Raw genomic sequence first — 21,681 nt, 5'->3', positions numbered from 1 at the left:
GAATTACACGAACTTTTACTGAAGCACATCACGTTATTTTCTGGTAAGATCCAAATAGCCAGTGTTGGTGAACATAGAATTTGGTTGTTACCTGGAGCTGATAGGAAAAAAACCATATGTCTAGAAGATCCCAGAATCGTTGAAACCTGAAGTAGATAAACAGATAAAAGAATTAGACAGCTTGAGTCTTATTGAGCTAAGTGAAGCTGAAATAGCATACCCAGTCGTACGTGTTGCTAAGAAAGATGGAAATATGCATTTATGTATTGACTTCAGGTTGTTAAACTAAGTAACCAAGCCTGTTGATTTTCCAGTGGAGAATATGACTGATCTAATCAATAAAATTGGACATGCAAATATTATCACCTGCTTAGATGTTTTGAAAGGTTACTGGAAAATACCTTTAGAAGAAGAAAGTCATGATGTAACATCATTCAAGATACATCGTTCCCAATACCGCTTGAAAGTGATGCCTTTTGGATTAAAAAATGCAGCTTCTACTTTTCAGCGAGTGATGAATGATGCCTTAAGAAAACATAGTGATTTTTGCAAAGCCTATATTGATGATATTGCTATCTTTTCACCAGATTGGAATTCGTATCTCAAACATTTATGCTGTGCTAACTACATTCATTAAGTGATCTCAGATTTATGGTGAACATAATATTTTTTAAAGAATAATATTTTTGCACATTGGAGATAAAGTATTTAGGATATATAATAGGAGTTGGAAGACATCAACCTGATCCTGAAAAATCAGGAGCCATCGAAATTATAGAAAGTCCTAAAACGAAGACTGCTCTAAAGAGTGCATTAGGCTTATTTAATTATTATCGTGATTAAATAAAGAATTATGCAGAAATAGCTCGCCCACTGACGGAGCTTACGAAAAAGAAAATTCCTGAGATAATTCCATGGACATGTTGAGGAATCAGCATTTCAAGATCTGAAACGTTGACTGTGTGAAGCACCAAAACTTTACACTCCAGACCTCCCCCCCCCCAAAAAAAGCTCATACCATACAGTGTGATGCTAGTTCATATGGTGTTGGTGCTTGTTTCTCACAACGAAACAGCAGAGGCAGTTTGCATCCAATCAGGTTTGTCAGCCAAAGACTTTTGAAAACTCAGCAGAACTGGTCAACTATTGAACATGAGGCTTATGCCGTTGTGTGGTCATTAAAAAAGTCCGAGTGTTGGGTGTTTGGATCGAATATCGAGCTGATCACAACCCATAATCCATTATTATATTTGCATAAGTCTGCACCGCATTCTGCCAAACTACAGAGATGGCAATGGCACTTCAGTGTTATAATAGTCATATGTTTCATTGCTCTGGTGCACAATTAAAAAATGCAGATAATCTTTCAAGACTGGTTAGGGAATGAAATAGGTGTGAACTAAGTATGAACTGATATGTTTAAAACTTCGCATTAGTTATTTTTCTTTTGTTCCGGAATTGTACGAGAGCTACTTTCCATCTGTTTTGAAAAACATTAAGTGGTTTTTCATTTAATGTTGCATTATAATATTGTGTTTTAAAAAAGTATTGCATATATGTTTTATTACAGAACTCCGGTATTGTATCAAGGCATCTGTTCATCTGTTGCGAGATGACTGTTTGTTGCACTTATTTCCAATTATGTTATTATGTCATATATATATGTCATATTTTGAATTTATTTAGTTGAGGAAAAATATATAATGAAATACTAGGCAAGTATTGGTATTACATTTGTAAAAGTGTTTATATATGTCATTTAAGTACTTAAATGTTTATTTCAACGTGAGACGATTTAAATATTAATAAGCATTTATTATTAAGCATTGTCTTATGGAGTATACAATTTAAGTTCGTGAACTCATTTCCTGGTTCAGTTTTCAGATTTTGCTTCGCTTTGGCATAGCACAATCTTACCAGAGGGGAAGCCATGTATCTGGCTGTGGTCTACCAATCAGCTGTCTACCTTGTGGGAAGAATCCAGCAAGTGAGACAGATGAGAGTTGTCTGCAGAAAGTGTGGTAGGGTGTTTACGCCCGAGTTTGAGTTTCGATTGTATCCAGCGTGGCTGATTTAATTTGTAAGGTATTGAACACCTGTGTTTCATCCGAGTTATTTTCTTAAATCATATAATATCATCCTCATGTATATATTTGTACATAAAAGTCGTACTTCTATATAATGAAGGATTAAATTTCCAATAATGTATTGTGTCATGTCTCTGCCATTCCCACAAGTATGACAATAGTTTAATATTTAATACATTAAACCATATAAATGTCAACATAAATGTGAAAATAGTAGATAACAGGAAGATGTTAAGGAAATGAGAATACAATGGATTAATTTAAGTTAAACCTCTTATCCAATTGTGGGATTTTTATGGCATTTAGCTTGGCGTAATTGCTTACCCTCACATGTACTGCTATTTCTCAAATGCATGTATGTGCTTAAAGGTTATAAATAACGCTTACTTGGTAGGTTTACTACAGAAAATGCATTTTTAAGAAGATGAAATGTACAGAGCTATTTTTAACTTTTGGTAATGTACAATTTTAAAACTCTGATTAAATATATAAGAAAATTGCTAGCATTTTGAAATATGACCATCATAATAAAATATGTTCAAAATATAAAATTCTCTCATAATTAAAAAAACTCACCACTTGTCAAGGTCGTACTGTATTGTTGAGGTCGATCTGTAACTGAAAATTTTGTACGATGATAAATCTTTAGCTGCAAGATAAAAAATTGCAGAATATTGGTAACAGTTTGTGCATTGCCAAAATTAAAAAAGTCCAAAAGAAAACAGCTTATTTGGGAAAATCTCTTATCTGATTAGAATAAAATAAATTTGAAAACACCACTGACATAAATCTAATGAGAATTCTCGACTTAAATGCAATATTAATAAAATTTAGGTTTTACTGAATACTTTTCTACATACAATACTGTACTGTCTGATCAAAATTATCATAGAATTACTTTAAATGTACCTATTTATCCCAACTAAAACCTTAGGAGCATAAAACTAGCATAATGTGTGATTTTTTACCTCTTCTTAAGCAAGTATAAGGCTAATTACATAACATGGATTAAGGATTTTAATATTGTCCACCCACATGATATCATCTTTTAGCATCACCATCACTATCATGATCATCTGAATGAACATATTTAAAACATCCCTATCCTTTCAATTTTCTTCAAACTGTTCTAAGTACAACTGAGCTTCTATAAAACTAAATTAAAGAAAACAGTTCTGAGAAATTAAATATTTGAGTTAAAGATACTTTCCAGAAATCAAGCTTAAAAATATCTAGAATTCTAAACAAATAGTCAAATAATTAAAACTAAACAGATATTCAAATAAATATACTGGAAAGCAAGATAAAAATAACTGCAGAAATTGCTGAAGAAAATGTTGAAAGATAAGAATAATAAGGGAGAACATAGAAATTAAACATGAAGTGTTAAATCCATAATTATGTAGTCACACTTTTGTTTTTTTTTAGCAACACTACTGCATTCTTGTGTTAATATTCTATGAATGTGTCTTAGTGGCATGTGTTGCCTATTATTTTGTTGTCACTTTTATTCCACTTTAAGCATAAATACGTTGCTTTAAATCAGTAATTTGAAGATGAAGATATTCATAATTATAAACATCATATTAAGCAGTTTAGGGGTAAATGATTCTAAGATTCCATTCCTCGGGATGCTCTCCATCTAATTTGGGATGTGGTTTGTTCAGGTAATACTGGCATACCGTTTTCAAATTAAATAAACCAAACTATTATAAACTTTGATTATGAGCTATAGCATTTAAATAAAGGATAAAAACACTCTTTTAGAAAATGGCAATGATGTGAAATCACACTGCTCTTGTGGAGAATCTGACAACATCTTGCTAATAACACTCATCTTTCTATATAGTAAAAAATAATGTGAAAAAAATGAAAGATAGCAAACTTTGCTTACATTTTGCTCATGGGTCCAGCAGCACAAGTTAAATCTCCAAAAATTAAATCTTATACTGTTTATTATTGTTTCATCATGTCTCCATTAATATTAGGAAAGCATTTAAATGCAAATCACATTCATTCAGTTTTGGCTAAAAAATAAGAAGCAATGTATACATTAAAGATATATACAAGCACACAAGAAAGAGTAATAAAAAATAAAGAAAAGGAAAAAAGGGATCATGGGATTTTTTTTGCCCATGATCGGTGCATGTCTTTGCATTACTAGCATTACTAGAAGAAGTGAGTTACAAAAGATATTTTTCAGAATGCTTGATTAATTTTCAACAATCTCCTCTTTCACCATGCATTTGGGAAAAAAGTGGAAATTAGATTTTGTTCACTTCATAATTTCAAGAATTTTAGTTTGGGCAATAGCTTGGTGAATTTATCTGCAATCATAGAATTTGTAAAGCATTATGTTATCTCGATTTTTTTTTTTTCTTTCTTTTCCCATTTCTCTTAAAAAGAAATATTTAACATTAATAATGTTTTAGCTTGGTATTCATTTTTCTATGTTGTATAAGGGATATTGTGGACATTAAGTTCCTCAAATAACTTAATGGGTAGTCTAAAATCATTAAGAAGGTCTAATATCCATTTGAGTTAATGAATGAGCAGCAGTGGCAACAGAAATAAGCTTAGACTTGGTAGATGATAAGGAAACAAATTTTTTTTCTCTTTGTGGACCAAAATATTGGGCTATTTCCTAAGAAGAATAAATTTTTTGCGGCTAATCGTCTAGTGGTTAAATCATAGTCTGCATCCGTATCACAGAAAAGTCTTAGTGGCCAATCAAAGTCAGTTTCCAGATAAGTGTCTTTCGTAGAGTTCAGGTATTGGATGACTCTTAGAACTGCTCTCCAGTGCTTCTTTCGTTTGGTGATTTGTTTTTTATGCTTAACAGGTTCACTGCTAGGTTTATGTCTGATCTGGTTTCAGTGGCTGTGTATAGTATGGCTTTGATGGCATGCCTATACTTGTTATTGTCCACTGGTGAAGAGATGTCCTCTTCCTTTGGATAAAAAGCATCCATTGATGTTTAAGATGGCTTGCGGATATCTGGAAAAAATTTTTCTATTTTCTAATTAATAGGAGCTTGTCATTTCTTTGATTCCTAAGTAGTTTCTGATTTCTCCTAAGTCTTTTGCTTCAAAGGATTCATTGAGATATTTGATTAGTTTTCCTGTTTTATCCTTGCTTTTGTATGCTATAAGGATATCCCCATTGATATAGATAACAATCATTATTGTGTCATTCCCATCTTTCTTTGAAAACAAGCATTGATATGCGGTAATCTGCAAAAGGTTGCATAGGGAGTTTAGGGGTTTTATCACAAGATCTGGTTGGAAGGAAGCTCTGGTTGTAATTTATTGTGTTGAGAGCTTACCCCAGAATGCGTTTGACAGTTGACATCTAGCCATCTCAGTAAGGCTTCTATTTTCTCTTTCACTCAAACTGATGTTTGATGCTGCCACTAGACAGAAATTCCTCCATCTCTTTGGTAGTATATTCACAGCCATTATCAGTTCGGAAAGTCTAAGGTTCTGCCAATTTTTTTTTTTTTTTTTTTTTTTTTCTTTTTATACTGAGTCTTTTAATTTACTAAGAAAATTGGAAATTCTAAAGATATGCTCATTTAAAACTATTCTGCAATATTTTTGTTAAATTGAATTTTATGGTTTAAGTGCGAGGAGCATGATATTTAATAAATAAAGGTAACATAGAAAACATTAAAATGAACGCCCTTTGGGCATAATGCAAAATCTCAGCTTTCAGAATTTTTTTATATTCTTTATGTGTTCTAAACAGTTATTGTTATGAATACAATTATCTAATTTTATTATCGATCAATCAATTTTATTGCAATTCCTTTGCAAAATTATCCCTTATTAATTGTCTGATTGCACCACAATTACTATGGCCTGACCCTGATTGAATGCCATATTTGTATACAGTTTTTACTTTTGCATTCTACCACAATATTAACACTTTCTGATTTTTTTTTATTTAGAATAATTTTATGTAAGCAATTATCATCAGAATATGCAAACTTAATTATTTGGCTATCCTTTTTATGATGCGAATTTCTTATTCAAAAATAACAGGATATCTCTTACTAGCAATTTGCTTAAAGGAAATTAAATTGCTTTTTAAATTAGGACTGTGATAAAGATTAGTTAATCTAATTTTCTGCAGTGTACATTCATCCTCTAAATCAAGATCAACAAATCCTCTGCCACGCGAATATAAAATTTTCCCGTCTGTTAAAATGATTTTTTCTTGCGAATCCTCATATAATCAGCTCCGGAAACTTTTATCTCCTTTTATCTCTACTACTTGCACAAGAATCGGCATACAAAACTTTATATTTTGTTTGAACAATACCGTGGATTAATTATTAAACCCTTTTCGTAAATGTACTTCTGACTGGCACAGGCTGAGACCTGTCACTCGATTCACAGCTTCCTTCATCAGAAGTCTCGACACTCGAGCAATGCCATTTCAATTTTCTGACATGTTTCATCACATGAGTTTCTGATTTTAAGTTGTCAGGATAAGAATAGTTATTTTTGTTTTTGTAATTTTAAAAAATGCTCATGAGTATGCTCACTGCATTTAAAAAATTTCAAAATTTTTCTGATGAATTATTTTTAGAATTTATTGCATTTACTGCAGATTTAAAATGCCATTGAGGAATCAAAATCATAAAAAACAACTTTGTATTTAGCGTAAGTATATTGAAACACTCAATCGATTTCGAGGGCAGCTAAAGATCCCTCCTCATCAGGAGAAAGAAATACCTAGAAAGAAGAAAAAATTGAGAAAAATAAAGCTTTGATCTGCTTGTTGTTCTTACAATTTTTACAAGACCTACAGTTATAAGAGTTTCCTCTCTGTCTTCTAGGTCAGTTATAAGATTATTGTATAATTCTGGAATTGAAACTAACAAAAAAGAGGCTACATGCTGATCATGAATGTTGTCACTGATAGCTTTCTGTCTTTCGACTATGTCCATCACACGAGTGATGTATCCTTTCAAATCATCATGTTCAGGCATTTTAATCGGATATAATTTTCTCCAGAAGTTAAAATTTGCTGCTCAAATTGAAGCACTCATGAACTGAATTTAATTTCTGCTGCATACAGGCAGTAGTTATTTCATCCCTAATGTGGATAATTCGAGAGTCATCAATGCACAGATTTATTGTAGCTTGTGCTCATTTATCCTTCTTTAAAAATTCATCATCAGGTTTAGAAAGTGGGGGAAAAAATGAAGATCATCTAACCTACCCTGCCTTAAAAGCATTTGAATCTTGAATTTCCAAGCAGCATAATTTTCAGAATTCAGTTTCATTTTTTACATTGAATCTTTAAGACCTGACTGCACCATTATTAATTCTTGTTAAGCCTTTCAGAAAGTTTATATGCACAGTTTTCAATTTTAGTTCAGGGATTTACAGATTTGAATCATAATTCTCATAGTAAATAAAGATATCAAACTTTGCTACCTTTTGTTCATGGGTCCAGCAGGGTAGGTTAAATCCCTGAAATAAAATCTTACATCACCAAGTTATGCAAACAATGTGAAATGTGCAGCTCTCCAGCATATGTTGAAGAAGATATAAGGGAAGGAATCTGCAGAATATTAAATTTTTGCACTGTTATTTACACTATGGAAATCATCTTAGAAAATTTATTCTTGTCTCGTAGGACACGTGTAATATTAGAGAATGCCAGGCTGTCATCAATGAAGGCAGTTTCAGCAGACGGACGATTTTACGAGGGGTATGGTGATAAGACTGAGAAAGGCAGGTTGTTCCATACAGCAAATCTCAGCTGGCAAACACCTGGACACGACCACAGTACACTGCCTATGCCGACGATGGTTGGAACAAGGGAATGTGGCAAGTTCGAGGGGTGCCTGTGCAGCCAGAGTGATGTCAGCATGAGTGGATCGATGCATTTGCCGACAATTGGTGGTTTACTAGCAATCCACTTCTACCTCCATTCTGCAGCATGTTCAAGAACACCCTGGATGTTCCCATATCGACCAGAGCCATTTGCCATCAATTGGTGGCTAGCAGCCGGCACTTGTGGTGTCCCTTAAGAAGGCTGCCATTAATCCCACATCATAGACGCCAATGTCTGCAATGGTGCCATGCTTGAGCGATGTGGATGATGAAATGGGCACACTTCATATTCTCAGATGAGTCACACTTCTGTTTCTCCAATGATAGTTACCGCTAACGAGTGTGGCGTTGATGTGAAGACAGGTCCAATGCTGCTGCAATTATGAAATGCTCCACTGTGCGACAACACATCATCATGGCTTGGGGTGCAATTGCATATAATTCCAGGTCACCTCTAGTTCATATTTAGGGCACTATCACAGCCCAGTGATATGTGGATGATGTGCTGCAGCCAGTGACACTCCGATACCTTCAGGGAGTGCCCAATGCCCTTTCTCAGCAGGCTAATTCCTGATCACACGCTGCTCAGATCAGCCAATGTGCTCTGCAACGTGTCCAGATGCTTCCATGGCCACCATTCTCTCCTAATCTCTCACCAATCGAACACATTTGGGATGTTATTGGATGGCATTTGCAGACCCTGCAATTGCCACTTTCAGAAGACAAACTGTGGCAAATGGTTGATGAATGGAGAGCCATTCCTCAGTATACCATCCGTAGTCTCCAAATCTGTACCTAGACATGTTGCTTTGTGCATCGGCATCCAAGGTGGTCCTACAACCGACTGAGCTGACACTGTTCTCGCTCTGTATTATGTATATCATTTCAAAATAAAGATAACTTATTATTTGTCTCTCTCTGTTTGTTGTATTCCATCCTTTTCTGGACACTCCTTCTTGAGGCCGCATTTTCAATGCTGGGTAGTGGATATACAGGTACACAAGAGAGAATAATAAAAAATAAAGAAAAGGGGAAAGGATCATGGGATATCATTTTTGGCCATGGATGATGCATGTCTTGGTGTCCTTAGGGTTAATAAAAGAAGTGAGTTACAAAAGATATTTTACAAAATGCTTGATTAATTTACAAAAAAAAAAAAAAAAAAAAAAAATTTACATAAAATTTAATTTCCAAAAAAATTTACATTTAATTTACTTTTAATTTTTTTTAAAAAAATAGATAATTAATATAGAATAAAAATCCTGGTACTACTTAATTTTGACGGCACCCATGATAAACCACCAAATTACGCAAGCCACGCAAAATCATAATAATTTTTTTTTTTTTTTTTTAGTTTAAACATTTATGTAAAAAATGATACTTTCATCTAAAACGTGTATTTACTGAATTTGATGAATTGCATGATATTGTAATAATCTTTTTTCAATTTAAACATTTATATAAAAAAGGGTATTTTCACTTTCAACTTCTAATTGCAGAATTTGATGAAGAGCGTAATATCATAATAGTATCTTTTCAGTTTAAACATTAAAAAAAATATTGAAAATTTTTAATTTACCAAGGGGACAAGAAAATGCCATCTTGTTTTCCCAGGGAAAATATATTGTTATGAATTTTATACAATGAATTAACAATAAATGATTCTAGTGCAATTATACGTGAAACTGATGTATTTTTCTGTATAATGTAACATGAAAATCTAGAGAAGCAAAGCTTGTTGGAAAAGTAAGAATACAGAGTTAAGTCTATTTAACATTGAGAAAATGGCTTTCTCACTAAATCGGCGAGATATCACCAAGCTGGAAATGGTTTTGGTGACTAAAGTTTGTCATCAAATTTGGTGAGAAACTGACAAAACTCGGAAAACTTGGCCACAATTTAGCAACATTTTGATCCAAGCCCTGTATAATCTTAATAGGTATCATAAATGAATAAATAATTGATGCTCTATGTAGCTGTAACCATAATTCAACCTTTGTATCTATAACCATAATTGTAATTATTTGGCCTTTCAGTAATTTTGAGAAGCAGAAGTGCTACAAATATCTCGGCTGCTGGGTAAAAAGTATATAAGACCAGAGAAAGCATCTGCTCACAGTAAGTTCAGCATAAGTTCAGAGTACCAAGATATATCTCTGGGTTAGCTATGTTCTTTAGATGCACTTCACACTGCATTGCGTTTAACGTTCTAACTATTCTTACTACTAATTTTACTCTATGATACTGTGAAGAACTGTCTGACTAATTTTATTGAAAGTTTCAGAACTCTGAAGTATTGCTTTTGATAAAATTAATTTTATGTACTTATCCTTGCAGCTGTATACACTCAATCTATTACGAACTCATATGCATGCACCAATATATTACCGTACAATCAAATATACACTCTTAGATAAAAAATTTAAAAAATAAATAAATTTAAAAAAAAAAAAAAACGACGCACCAAGAAGTTATCCGAATGGAATGAAAATGAGTAGAAGTGATGATTACAGTTTGAGAAAAACTGGATGATTTATTGAAGTGATAGAGCTTCACAAAAAGAAAAAGTCAGTAAAGCATTTGTCCACCTCTGGCCCTTATGCAAGTAGTTATTGGGCTTGGCATCGATTGATAGAGGTTGCGGATGTCCTCCTGAGGGATATCGTGCCAAATTCTGTTCAAATGGCACGTTAGATCATCAACATCCTGAGTTGGTTGGAGGGCCCTGTCCATAATGCTCCAAACATGCTCTATAGGAGAGAGATCCGGCGACCTTGCTGGCCAAGGTAATGTTCGGCAAGTACTAAGACAAGCAGTAGAAATATGTGCAGTGTGGGGGTGGGCATTATCTTGTTGAAATGTAAGCCCAGGGTGGCGTGACATGAAGGGAAACACAACGGGCCTTAAAACTTCGTCGACATACCACTGTGCTGTAAGGTTCCAACGGATGACAACCAAAGGGGTCCTACTATGAAATGGCACCTCAGACCATCACTCCTGGTTGTCAGTCTGTCGGCCGGAAGACAGGTTGGTATCACACCGCTGTCCAGGGCGTCTCCAGATTCGCCTTTGCTGGTCATCAGGGCTCAGTTCAAAGTGGGACTCATCACTGAAGACTATTCTACTCCAGTCAGTGACATTTCAGTGCGAATGAGCCGGACACTACTACAAACAAGCTTGACGTTGTACAGAGATCAATGGTAGTCAGCACAAGGGGCGCCGTGACCTCAGCTCCCTTTCTGTGAGCCGTCTATGAATGGTCCTTGTAGTCACTGAAGCACTAGCTGCATGCACAATTGATGATAATAATGCATCTGGGGCTGCGAGTGCCACTCTGACAATTGCTCGGTTTTCCCGTTCTATTGTTTCTCTAGGCCTACCGCTTCCTACTTGACGCTGTGTGCGGCCGTGGTTCACCCATTTCTGCCAACATCGTCTAATAATGGCATCGCTCCTGCTCAAATATTGAGCTATTCACCGATAAGACCGACTAGCTTCTTTAAGCCCAACTACAGGACCTCTCTCAAATTCTGACATCTGTGCATATTGTTTGCGCACCTGTATGCAAGGCATAGTTACTGTCTACCAGAGTGTACGGAATGAAATTACCTGGAATCATAATTTCTCCTCTTAAATATCCAGCAAGTTGCACAGATCAGATACGCTGTAGCAACAACCGTTCTTTCATTGGCAGTCAAAATGTAAAATTTTGCATTTTCCGTCGAAACCTGTATGCATATCAATTTGTGTCCAATTTGCTTTATATTTTCTCGGTACGTTGTGGGGCGTCGGTTTTATTTATTTTTTTATTATTTTTTTTTGTCTAAGAGTGTATGTAAATAGCCACAAAATTAAATTATATGTAAACAAAGTATGTGAAGGTGGAATGTGGAAAGTTGTAAACTGTTGGGCAGAGGAACTACATAGGTGAATTCAAAATAAAGGTTACAGGCATCATCATTTGGAAAATAATTATTGTGGATAGAATAATTGTTACTCAGAATGTAGACAGATGGTATTAGTTGTCTACTACTGTTGCCTACTGCTACTACTATTGTTACCAACTGCCGACTGCTATTATGCCACTTTGATAAGGTTACGTGAAGCCATCCAGTGCAAGAGCTCCGACATGTTAAGTGATGGTGTCATCTTCCTGCATGAGAATGCTCAGCCCCCATACTGCTTGCCAAACTCAAAAATTGCTTCAAAAGTGGGAAGTTTGTTGTCATTCCCATATAGCCAGGATTAGCACACAGTGACTTCCTTTTCTGGAAATTGAAGGAACTTTTATCTGAAATAAAGTTCTCTTTAGTCAGAAATATGAAAACAGCTATTGAGAACTGGTTAAACGGGCAGGAATGTGATTTCTACAAAGCTGGACTAAACAAGTTGGTCCTATGTTCAGATAAATGCTTAAATAGATTTGGTGATTATGTGGAAAAATGACAGAAAATTAGGTAGCTTATGCTGTGAAAGTGGTGAATGCTTTCTTGTCAGGTTCCAAATCAGAAAGTAAGCACACTGATATCAATGACTGTAGACCGCATAGGGGAAATAATTAACAATAAAGTTAAATTGTTGGCAAACCTACAAAACAGATGAACTTGAAAACAGGGTTTGTACACATTTCTCCTTATAGAAATTAAGTACTTTTAAGGACTATTAATGAAAAAAATTAAAGACCCATCAACAAATGGGAACTGAATACATTCAATTAAAGATATTAGTTCTGTCTGAATTTCGCTTTTGTGATATTATCCTAAATAAAATAGATCCACAAGTAGAATACATTATTATTAAACATAATTTAATAAATATAATTATAAAACAAAGGTGAGAATAAAATCAACTTTATAAAATTTATCAGGTAGCATTAAATATTTTACCCTTATAATAGTAGGACATGTTTGCAGGAAGATTACTGACATTTTATTTACGTTTCACCAAGTTGATGTTTTCTTTTACGTCTCATTTTGTCATGTGCTTGTTCAGTTTAGAGGTTTGATAAATAGCCCATAGATTTTATGTCAAAAGCATAGGTTAAAATGAGAAGCAAAATCATAATCTGCATGATTCGTTACAGAAGACTGACTGTTGACACTGCTGCTGCTTGCCTAGAGAGTGCATGCTGTTCAGAACAAATCTGAAAACCTGATGTAGGCCAATAAGCCCCTCAAGCATCACAGGTAATAAGTTGTTTGTATTATTTTAAGTCTCACTAGATGTAAACAATTAAGTTTTATATTTTTGTGCTACAGCTTATGACCACAAAAAAAAAAAAAAAAAAAAAAAAAAAAAAAAAAAGGATTAATGAAAGGCAACAACTCACTTTAATATGCAGACAACTTTTAAGGGTGACCAGTTAGTTACAAATAACTAAATTAGCTATTCAGATACCATTTATCTCCTAACTTCTCAATCTCTGACTATGTACCTATGAGGTTTTACTTGATATGATAAGTTAAATAAACCCCTGACAGACATGAAGCAAATTAGCACCAGGTCTGAAAGTCAGATAAATGTTTAAATAAAGCTCTTATTTAAAAAGACCTTAGAACATAAAGACATGTTCTTATGCTAGCAAAATTAACTACATCTTATAGTGATCCAATTAAACAGGAACAGTAAATTCAAACTAAAAATGTGGAGTAGTAGTTAAAGGCTACATGATTTAATTTTAATGTGAGCTGACTCAGTAACACAGCATAACAACCTTGTAACTCCTTGTAACATAGTAATCGTGTAACAAATTCAAATATCGACAACAATAACACAAAGATGATTAATTACAAATTACCAGAGCTACTAGGAACTAGTGCAACATGCAAGCGGAGGCCAGAAATTCTGTCTTAGAACCCCAAACCCTTAGTTTAAAAACTATTTAAGTGATTTTCCTTCTGGTGAGGAAGCAGAAAAGGAAAATTATAGCAAAAGATGAAATTATAAACAATTGCTTAATTTGCATAATAATAACTGTACATATTATCTTTGAAGAATAATTTTCTTTCTCTTTGTGTATTTGTTTCTTTCTTCAATATGTTTCCTCTCAATTTTAGAATTTTTGTATTTAATTCAAGATTTCTGTTATTTTAAAAAACTAAATGCATTTAGAATGTATAGGAAAAGGTGCTAATTTTATTTCTTTAGTAATACAAACATACAGAATAAATATGAAATGTTATACGGTAAGGGCCTGTTTCAGAGCCCGTGTAGCAGAATTTTTAGAATTTAGTGACACATTGAGCAACAAAATCTAGAAATTTACAATTTAGGAAGGCACTAGGCAGCAGTAGAATTTAGGATCCACAGAGATTGCATCAGGTGGGAAAATGCATAGTGAAAGCCCTGTGTGTGATGCACAGAGCCGTAGCTAGGGTTTTCAGTGCCTGAGGACAACTGATGAGTTTACAACCTCTTCTGTATGACAAGAATGAAAAACATTTTATTCTAAAATTTTGTAATAGTATCAGTTTGGCACTTCATAGATGCTGCACCCAGGGACAGATGTCCCCTCTTGTTCCAACCTAGCCACTGAGAATTACAAGATGAATCTTTTAAATTGTCAGTTTTCAATTTCTTTGTTAATAGAAATATTCCTTTCTATAAATGCCTGTCCATGTGATAAGATTAGAAGCATTTTTGATATCTTTCCATGCTTGTGTCTAGTGAAACGTGGAGAAAACAAAGGAAAGATAAACATGTTAAGAAAATGGACTTCTAGTATCAGAAGCGTCATGTATCTGGCTGCGGTCAGCCAATCAGCTACCTGTGTCACAGTAAGAATCCAGCAAGACAGACAAGAGTTGTCTGCAGAAAATATGGTACGGCGTTTACACCTGAGTTTTAGTTTCGATTTTAGCCAGCATGGCTGATTAATTTGTAAGGTATTAAACAACTGTGTTTCAATGGAATTATTTCCTTAAATCACATAATATCAACATGTAAATATTTGTACATAAAAGTCATGCTTCTATATAATAAAGGATTCATTTTCCAATAATGTATTGTGTCACTTCTCTGCCATTCTGAGTGAGTGAGTGAGTGATTATGGTGAAAAAACCAGAGATGATTATGACGCGCCAAACAAATGATGAGATGATTACAATTAATGACTTAAAATTCAATAAATAAAAACAGGTAGATAAATGTACCAAATCCAGAGGATGAAGTCATATAAACACAAGTTAAAAGCACATATTAAAATTCAAGACACAGTCTTCAAAACAAATTACATTTGGTAATAAAAGCCAATCTCTTTTAAATAATAAAATTAATTAATATTGACCTCTCTTCCGATTAAACGGTCGAGAGGTAAGTCACAGCTATTAAAATATTTCTGGCGAAGACTATTAAAACATGGACACTCAATTAAAATATGACGGACAGATAAACAAACATTACAACTAAAACAAACAGGCTCATTTTCAGCTTTAAGAAGATAGTCATGTGTGACTCTAGTGTGACCAATTCTGAGGCGAGTCAAAAGAACGTCCTCCTTACGATTTCCAACAAAATCCCAATGCTCAATTCTAGGCTTGATGTTTCTCAACTTGTTGTGATGCTGAACATCCCAAAATCGCTGCCATTTTTTTCGGACCTTTCCCTTGATGACACTGCAGATATCTCTAAAAGGGATAAGGCGACTGGACAATTCAACAGCAGATTTGGCTGCGATATCTGCAAGCTCATTTCCCTTTATTCCAGCATGTCCAGGAACCCAGCAGTACAGGACTTCATAACCTCGAATCGTTAAATTTATATGAATTTTGAGAACATCCACTACCACAGGATTTTGAGCGTTGGGAAAAGCTTCCAAGGATTTAAGAGCACTATACGAGTCTGTGTAAACTATGAACTTTTTGTGGCAGAGCTTTGAGATGTACAAAAGAGCATAATATATTGCAGTTAGTTCAGATGTTAGGACAGAGAAAGCATGGTGCAGGCATCTGCCCTCTATGTAATTTTCAAATACAAAAGCCATCCCGACATGATCATTTGACTTTGATCCATCTGTGTATATCGGATAATAACTGCTATATTTGTGCCTGTGCTCAGCGAAAATTTGTCTGTAAACGATCTCGTTAGTGCTCGCCTTTACGTGATGTTTAAAAACATCAAGAAGCTGGATCTGTGAATTTTCCCAAGGTGGAATTTCAAAATTCTGTACTGCTTGGGGGTGCATATCAGAGAGGGAGAGTTCCTCAATGACAGGGCGAACTCTTAAAGGGAAAGTAGGAACACAGGATGGACGTGTTTCAAATAATGTGTTACACTCATTATCAAGTAAGCACAGCTTATTGGGATGTTCAGGTTGAGATAGAGTATTAAAATATTGCAAAAGGGACAATTGCTCACGCCTCAGATAAAGTGATGGTTCGTTACAGTCAACATATAGGCTCTGCACAGGAGAAGTCCTGAAAGCTCCTGAACAAATCTGCAGACCTTGATGGTGAACAGGATCCAGTTTTAACAAAACAGATGACCGAGCGGATCCATAAACAACTGAGCCATAGTCCAGTTTAGAGCGGACGAGCGCTCTGTAAATGCGAAGCATGGAGCAACGCTCTGCACCCCAGGAGGTGTTCGCCAACACTTTTAAAATATTTAGTGTTTTTAGACACTTCTTTCTCAGGTTTAAAACATGAGAAAAGAAAGTCAATTTTCGGTCGAACGTCACTCCTAAAAATTTTACTTCAGGCGCAACTGGAATAATTGTACCATTCAAATATAACTCAGGTTCAGGATGGAGACCTCGCTTCCTACAAAAGTGCACACACACAGTTTTCTGTTTCGAAAATGTAAATCCCTGTTTGTCTGACCATTCTTGGATCTTATTCAGAGCCATCTGCAGTTGCCTCTCTACATATCTCATGTCTGCTCCTCGACAGCTAATCTGCAGATCATCAACATATAGAGATCCCAAGATGGTGGGAGGAAGTTCTTTTAGTACAGAATTTATTTTTAAACTAAACAGGGTTACACTGAGCACACAGCCTTGAGGCACACCCTCTTCCTGTTCAAAAACATCCGAAAAAACGGAGCCAATTCTTACTTGAAAAGTTCTAGTGTTCAAGAAATTTTGAATGAAAATTGGTAGGTTGCCGCGCAAGCCAGTCTCGTGAAGATCCCGGAGTATACCGTATCTCCATGCCTTATCATAAGCTTTTTCAATGTCGAAGAATATCGAGACAAGGTGGCTTCTTCTTACAAATGCTTTTCGAATAGATGTCTCTAAGAGGAGCATGTTATCTACAGTTGTTCTTCCCTTTCGAAAACCACTCTGATAAGGCGATATAATATCATTCTTTTCCAAGAAGTAGACTAGGCGGCTGTTTACCATCTTTTCAAACAGTTTGCAGAGGCAACTCGTAAGGGCAATTGGCCGATAGTTGGAGGGATTCCTTGGATCTTTCCCTGGCTTAGGAATAGGAATGACTACAGCTCTCCTCCATGCACTGGGAAAGACACGCTCCTTCCACACCCTATTGTAAAGAGTGAGAAGAGCATTCAGTGACTTACAGGACAGATACTTTAGCATTTCATAATTCACTCCATCAAGACCCGGAGAAGACCTATGTGTCTGCAATAAAGCACTCCTTAATTCAAGCATAGTAAAGTGTCTATTGTAAGGCTCAGATTTGGAAGAGTTGAATGCGATGGGATTTATTTCAGAGTGCTGCTTCATAGAAAGAAATGCAGGTGTATAGTTTCTGCTGGAAGAAACGGAAGCAAATGTCTCACCAATAGTATTCGCAATTTCCTCTATGGAGCTAATCACTTGTCCATCTTTTTCCAAAAAGGAAAGTGAGTGGTCTTTATATATGCCGCATGCTTTTCGAACTCTTTCCCAAACCCACTTGCTAGGCGTGGAGGATGTTATTGATGACACATATGAAATCCAGGAATCCCTCTGGCTCTGCCTTCTTACTTTTCGTGCATTTGCTTTGGCTCTTTTAAAGGCTATGAGGTTTCGCAGAGTAGGATATCTACGAAAAATACCCCATGCTTTTTTCTGTTTTTTCAGTGCTTCATGACAGTCGCGATTCCACCATGGTTTTGAATATTTTAGTAGTTTTCCTGATGTTCTAGGAATGGAGAGCATAGCTGCCTGAATAATAGTATTAGTAACAGCTTCAACAGCGTCATCGATATGCGCATCTTCTACCATTTCATCTGCGAGCTCTGCAATGGAAGAGAAGAGTTCCCAGTCTGCCCTGTCCAGTATGAATCGAGGGGATCTCGACATGGGGTTTGCTCCTCTTCGTGCAAGAGACACAAGAATGGGATAATGATCACTGTTGTAAAGATCTTTACCCACATTAAAAGTGCAAAAAGGCAACAGAGATGGTGAACAGATGGCAAGGTCGAGAGCATGGAATGTTTTTGAAGGCTCATGGAAGTAAGTATCTTGCCCATTATTGAGGAGACAAAGGCTATGATCTTCGATCATCTGCTCAATTTGTCTTCCTCGGCAATTAGTATCCTTACTACCCCAGAGCGGACTATGGCCGTTAAAATCTCCTATTATGATGAAAGGCTCAGGCAGCTGCTCTAAAAGACCATTTAAATCTTGCTGATCAATATGCTCATTTGGAGGCAAATACAGAGAAACGACTGTAACAACAATATCAAAATTTGTTTGAGTAGCGACAACTTGGAGGGATGTCGTCAAAGAAAGCACATTTGAGGGATAATCCAGTGAGGTGAGGAGACCTACACCTCCACTGGCACGCTCACCTGCAATGTTATCTTTCCTGACGAAAGAAAACCTCCGAAGTTTTGCTTGTTGTTCCGGTTTTAGATTTGTTTCCTGTATTGCGAAGCATAAAGGTTGATGAACATTGATTATAGCTTTGATGTCGAGCAGATTTCGGTGGAAACCGCGACAGTTCCATGATACGAGGGTGGCCATTATGAATAGTTTTTGTTCTTTCTGTGCTCTTGTTTGGTTTTTCGTGGAAGTAGATGCCTGGGAACCTCCAGACCCTCTTCTACTTCCATACCGTCTGAATCCGCAGATTCAGAAACCATTCCATCAAGAGAGCTATTGCTGGAACTTCTATTTTTATTTGTTTCTTTTCGTGTGGTAGTTTTGGGTTTGCTTTGAATTACTATTTCTTTATTTTGTACTGTATGGGTTGGGTTTTCTTTCTTCTTGTTGTTTGTAGTCTGTTGAGTTTTGTTTGGTGGCGTCTGCATACTAACTGATGTTTGGGTAGCAACTGAGCGAGATCTTTTAAGAGCATTGGCGTAAGATGTATTTGGTCGTAGCTGTGTGCTTTGGACTAATCTTCTGGCTTCGGCATATGAGATGTTCCTCGTAACCTTTGCAGTCTGCACTTCTTTTTCCAATTTCCATTTTGGGCAGAGGCGTGAAAATGCTGGGTGCTCACCCTTGCAATTTATACAAAGAGGCGCAGCGGCACAATTTTCAGAATCATGGCCAATCTGTGAGCATCGGGCGCATGTGAGGCTGCCACGACAAGACGTCTTAGAATGGCCGAAACGCTGGCATTGGAAGCATCGCATAGGGTTCGGAATATAAGGTCTTCCAGGACAATTTAAATATCCAGCCTTAATATTCTTAGGCAGATCAGGCGTGTTGAAGGTAAGGATCACGTGTTTCGTATCGATCAACTTACCTTCCTTACGCATCTTGATCCGCCTAGCACCGCAGACATTTTGGTCGGATAGCTCGGAAGCGATCTCTTCTTCAGGAACATACAGAAGGTCGAATTCCGATATTACGCCATGACAATAATTCAGTGTCTTATGTGCTGTTACAGTGACATTCGCTTGCCCAAGTTTAGTTATTTGAAGTAAAGAAGCAGACTGGGTGGCTGAGATTGTATCAATAAGGAAGTCTCCGGAGCGGAGACGCTTTATATTTCTCGGCTCACCAATACAAGAATGAATATATTTATTTATTATGAAAGGAGACATCTTATGCAGCTCGCCAGAAGGACTAGAAATGACTAGGAAACGGGGGCTATTGTTATGATTTTTTTCATTTGTATCTGTGCGTAATTTTTTTGCAGTAGACTTTTCAGAGGTAGGTTGAGTGGCTGGTTTAGCAGTAGACGTTTCAGAACTAGGTTGAGCGACTGGTTTAGCAGTAGACGTTTCAGAACTAGGTTGAGTTACTGGTTTAGTAGTAGACCTATCCGAACTAGGTTGAGTGACGGGAGTGACCTCGAAATCTTTAATTAGGTATATATGTGAAGAAGCCATAGTGAAAGAAAAATGATTCGGGTCCGACGGCCCCGCCCACCACGGAGCCCAACAAGGGAACACAGATTCCTGTGTTAGGGCTAGCCGGACCTATACGCAAACTGAAGCCCCACAGTCAGCTTTCCCGAAAGCAGGTACTCCCGAGAGCTTGACCCCAAGCCACTGACACAAGGACAAGTGACCAGCCGATTGACACCCGTGAGGACGACTAAGGTGCCTCCCGTTTAGCTGAAGCAGAGGCCAAAGCAGTGTGTTGGGGACAGTACCTCGCCCCTCAACTACCAGGACCCTCCTTTTTAGCGACATGGGTCTCCACGCACGGCAAACACGTGGGCAGTTTTCTCGCCACTCGAAAACTAGAAACAAGGGTTGCTCTAGTCTCTCGTGACGAGCCCCAAACTCTGTAGAGAGAAACCACGAGGGAGAAGAGAAAGGAAAAAGTTCCAGCCAAGAGGAGAGGAGACGGAAAAGAGGAAAGATCACTGGGGCTCCAGGATCGTGACACCCGTCTCACCAAGAAGATGATCCCCTGAAGGGCTAGGGTACCTCGGGATTGCCACACCCGTACTCACAAGAGTGAGCCCCCTGAGGGGTCTCTGCCATTCTGACAAGCATGACAAGAAGTAAAGCATTCAAATATTATATTTTTATTGTTCTTCCAAAAATTCTCCAAAAAGTTCATCACAAACTTTCTGTAAAATACATCCATTCCATATTAATACCATGAAGACATTTTTCTGGAATGTACTAGATTCGTGAGTCTATAAATCTTACCTTCAAATACTTCTAAACTTTCCAAGTTGCAGTGTCTAAAATCCTAAAGAAAATTTACCCCTACAATTCTGTACGAGCAAAAAGCCAGAAATATGTTGGAAAAAAATCAGAAGAAAAAAGTGTAAAATTAATTTTACAGAGAAAACTGATGCATATTGAGACAATTACATGGGAAAAACTCTTAGCATGAAATAAATTAAAATGAAGGCATTTCTAACTAAATAAATAAATAGCTATTTTGCTTTTGCTAAGAATTCTTTGATAAATTGTGCTAAAGCACAATTTAAGCATTTATTATCTTATTTATTTTTCAGAATCAAAATATTGTTTAAGCTGCCAAAATGGAAAGCAGTGTCATTTTATCATATGATAGCGAAAAATATAAATGTTTCATTTTAATGTTATTTCTTGAATACAATTATTGGCATTATTTTAATGAAAATGATCAATGATATAACGTTTTAAAAAAATAACATCGAAAAATTCCCATATTTCCAAATTCAAAATTTTTTACAGAAACTGATCTTAAAATCGCTAAATTTTGAACCGTTTAATAAAGAATTCACATTCTCAAAAGTGAAAAGTAATTTAAGATCGCTTCATTAGAAAAAATGAAATAGTTCCAAATTGTTCAAAATGAATTGTTTCACTTCTTGCTCAGAAACTTGAGTATCCCACTGTTTGTATTAGAAATAGAAACAAATTAAAATGCATGAACCAATCAAAAAATAACTATATTT

General features: G+C 36.0%; 1 protein-coding gene across 7 annotated transcripts in view; it reads right to left on the bottom strand.

Annotated features, from left to right (window-relative positions):
* The window catches only part of LOC118181410 (tyrosine-protein kinase receptor torso-like), a 108,370-nt gene that overhangs the window by 21,444 nt on the left and 65,245 nt on the right, over positions 1 to 21,681 (bottom strand). For all 7 annotated transcript variants that reach the window (XM_085812815.1, XM_035350538.2, XM_035350542.2 and 4 more), the window contains one exon: positions 2,664 to 2,736. In XM_085812815.1, the coding sequence (XP_085668941.1) occupies positions 2,664 to 2,736 (73 nt within the window). The remainder of the gene's footprint in view (positions 1 to 2,663; positions 2,737 to 21,681) is intronic.

This window comes from Stegodyphus dumicola, chromosome 3 (genome assembly GCF_044657685.1).
Source record: "Stegodyphus dumicola isolate Sdum_Otavi_A_Nest chromosome 3, ASM4465768v1".
Taxonomy (NCBI): Eukaryota; Metazoa; Arthropoda; class Arachnida; order Araneae; family Eresidae; genus Stegodyphus; species Stegodyphus dumicola.
The sequence above is the reverse complement of the archived record's forward strand: the minus strand, read 5'-3'. Positions and strand labels throughout refer to the sequence as shown.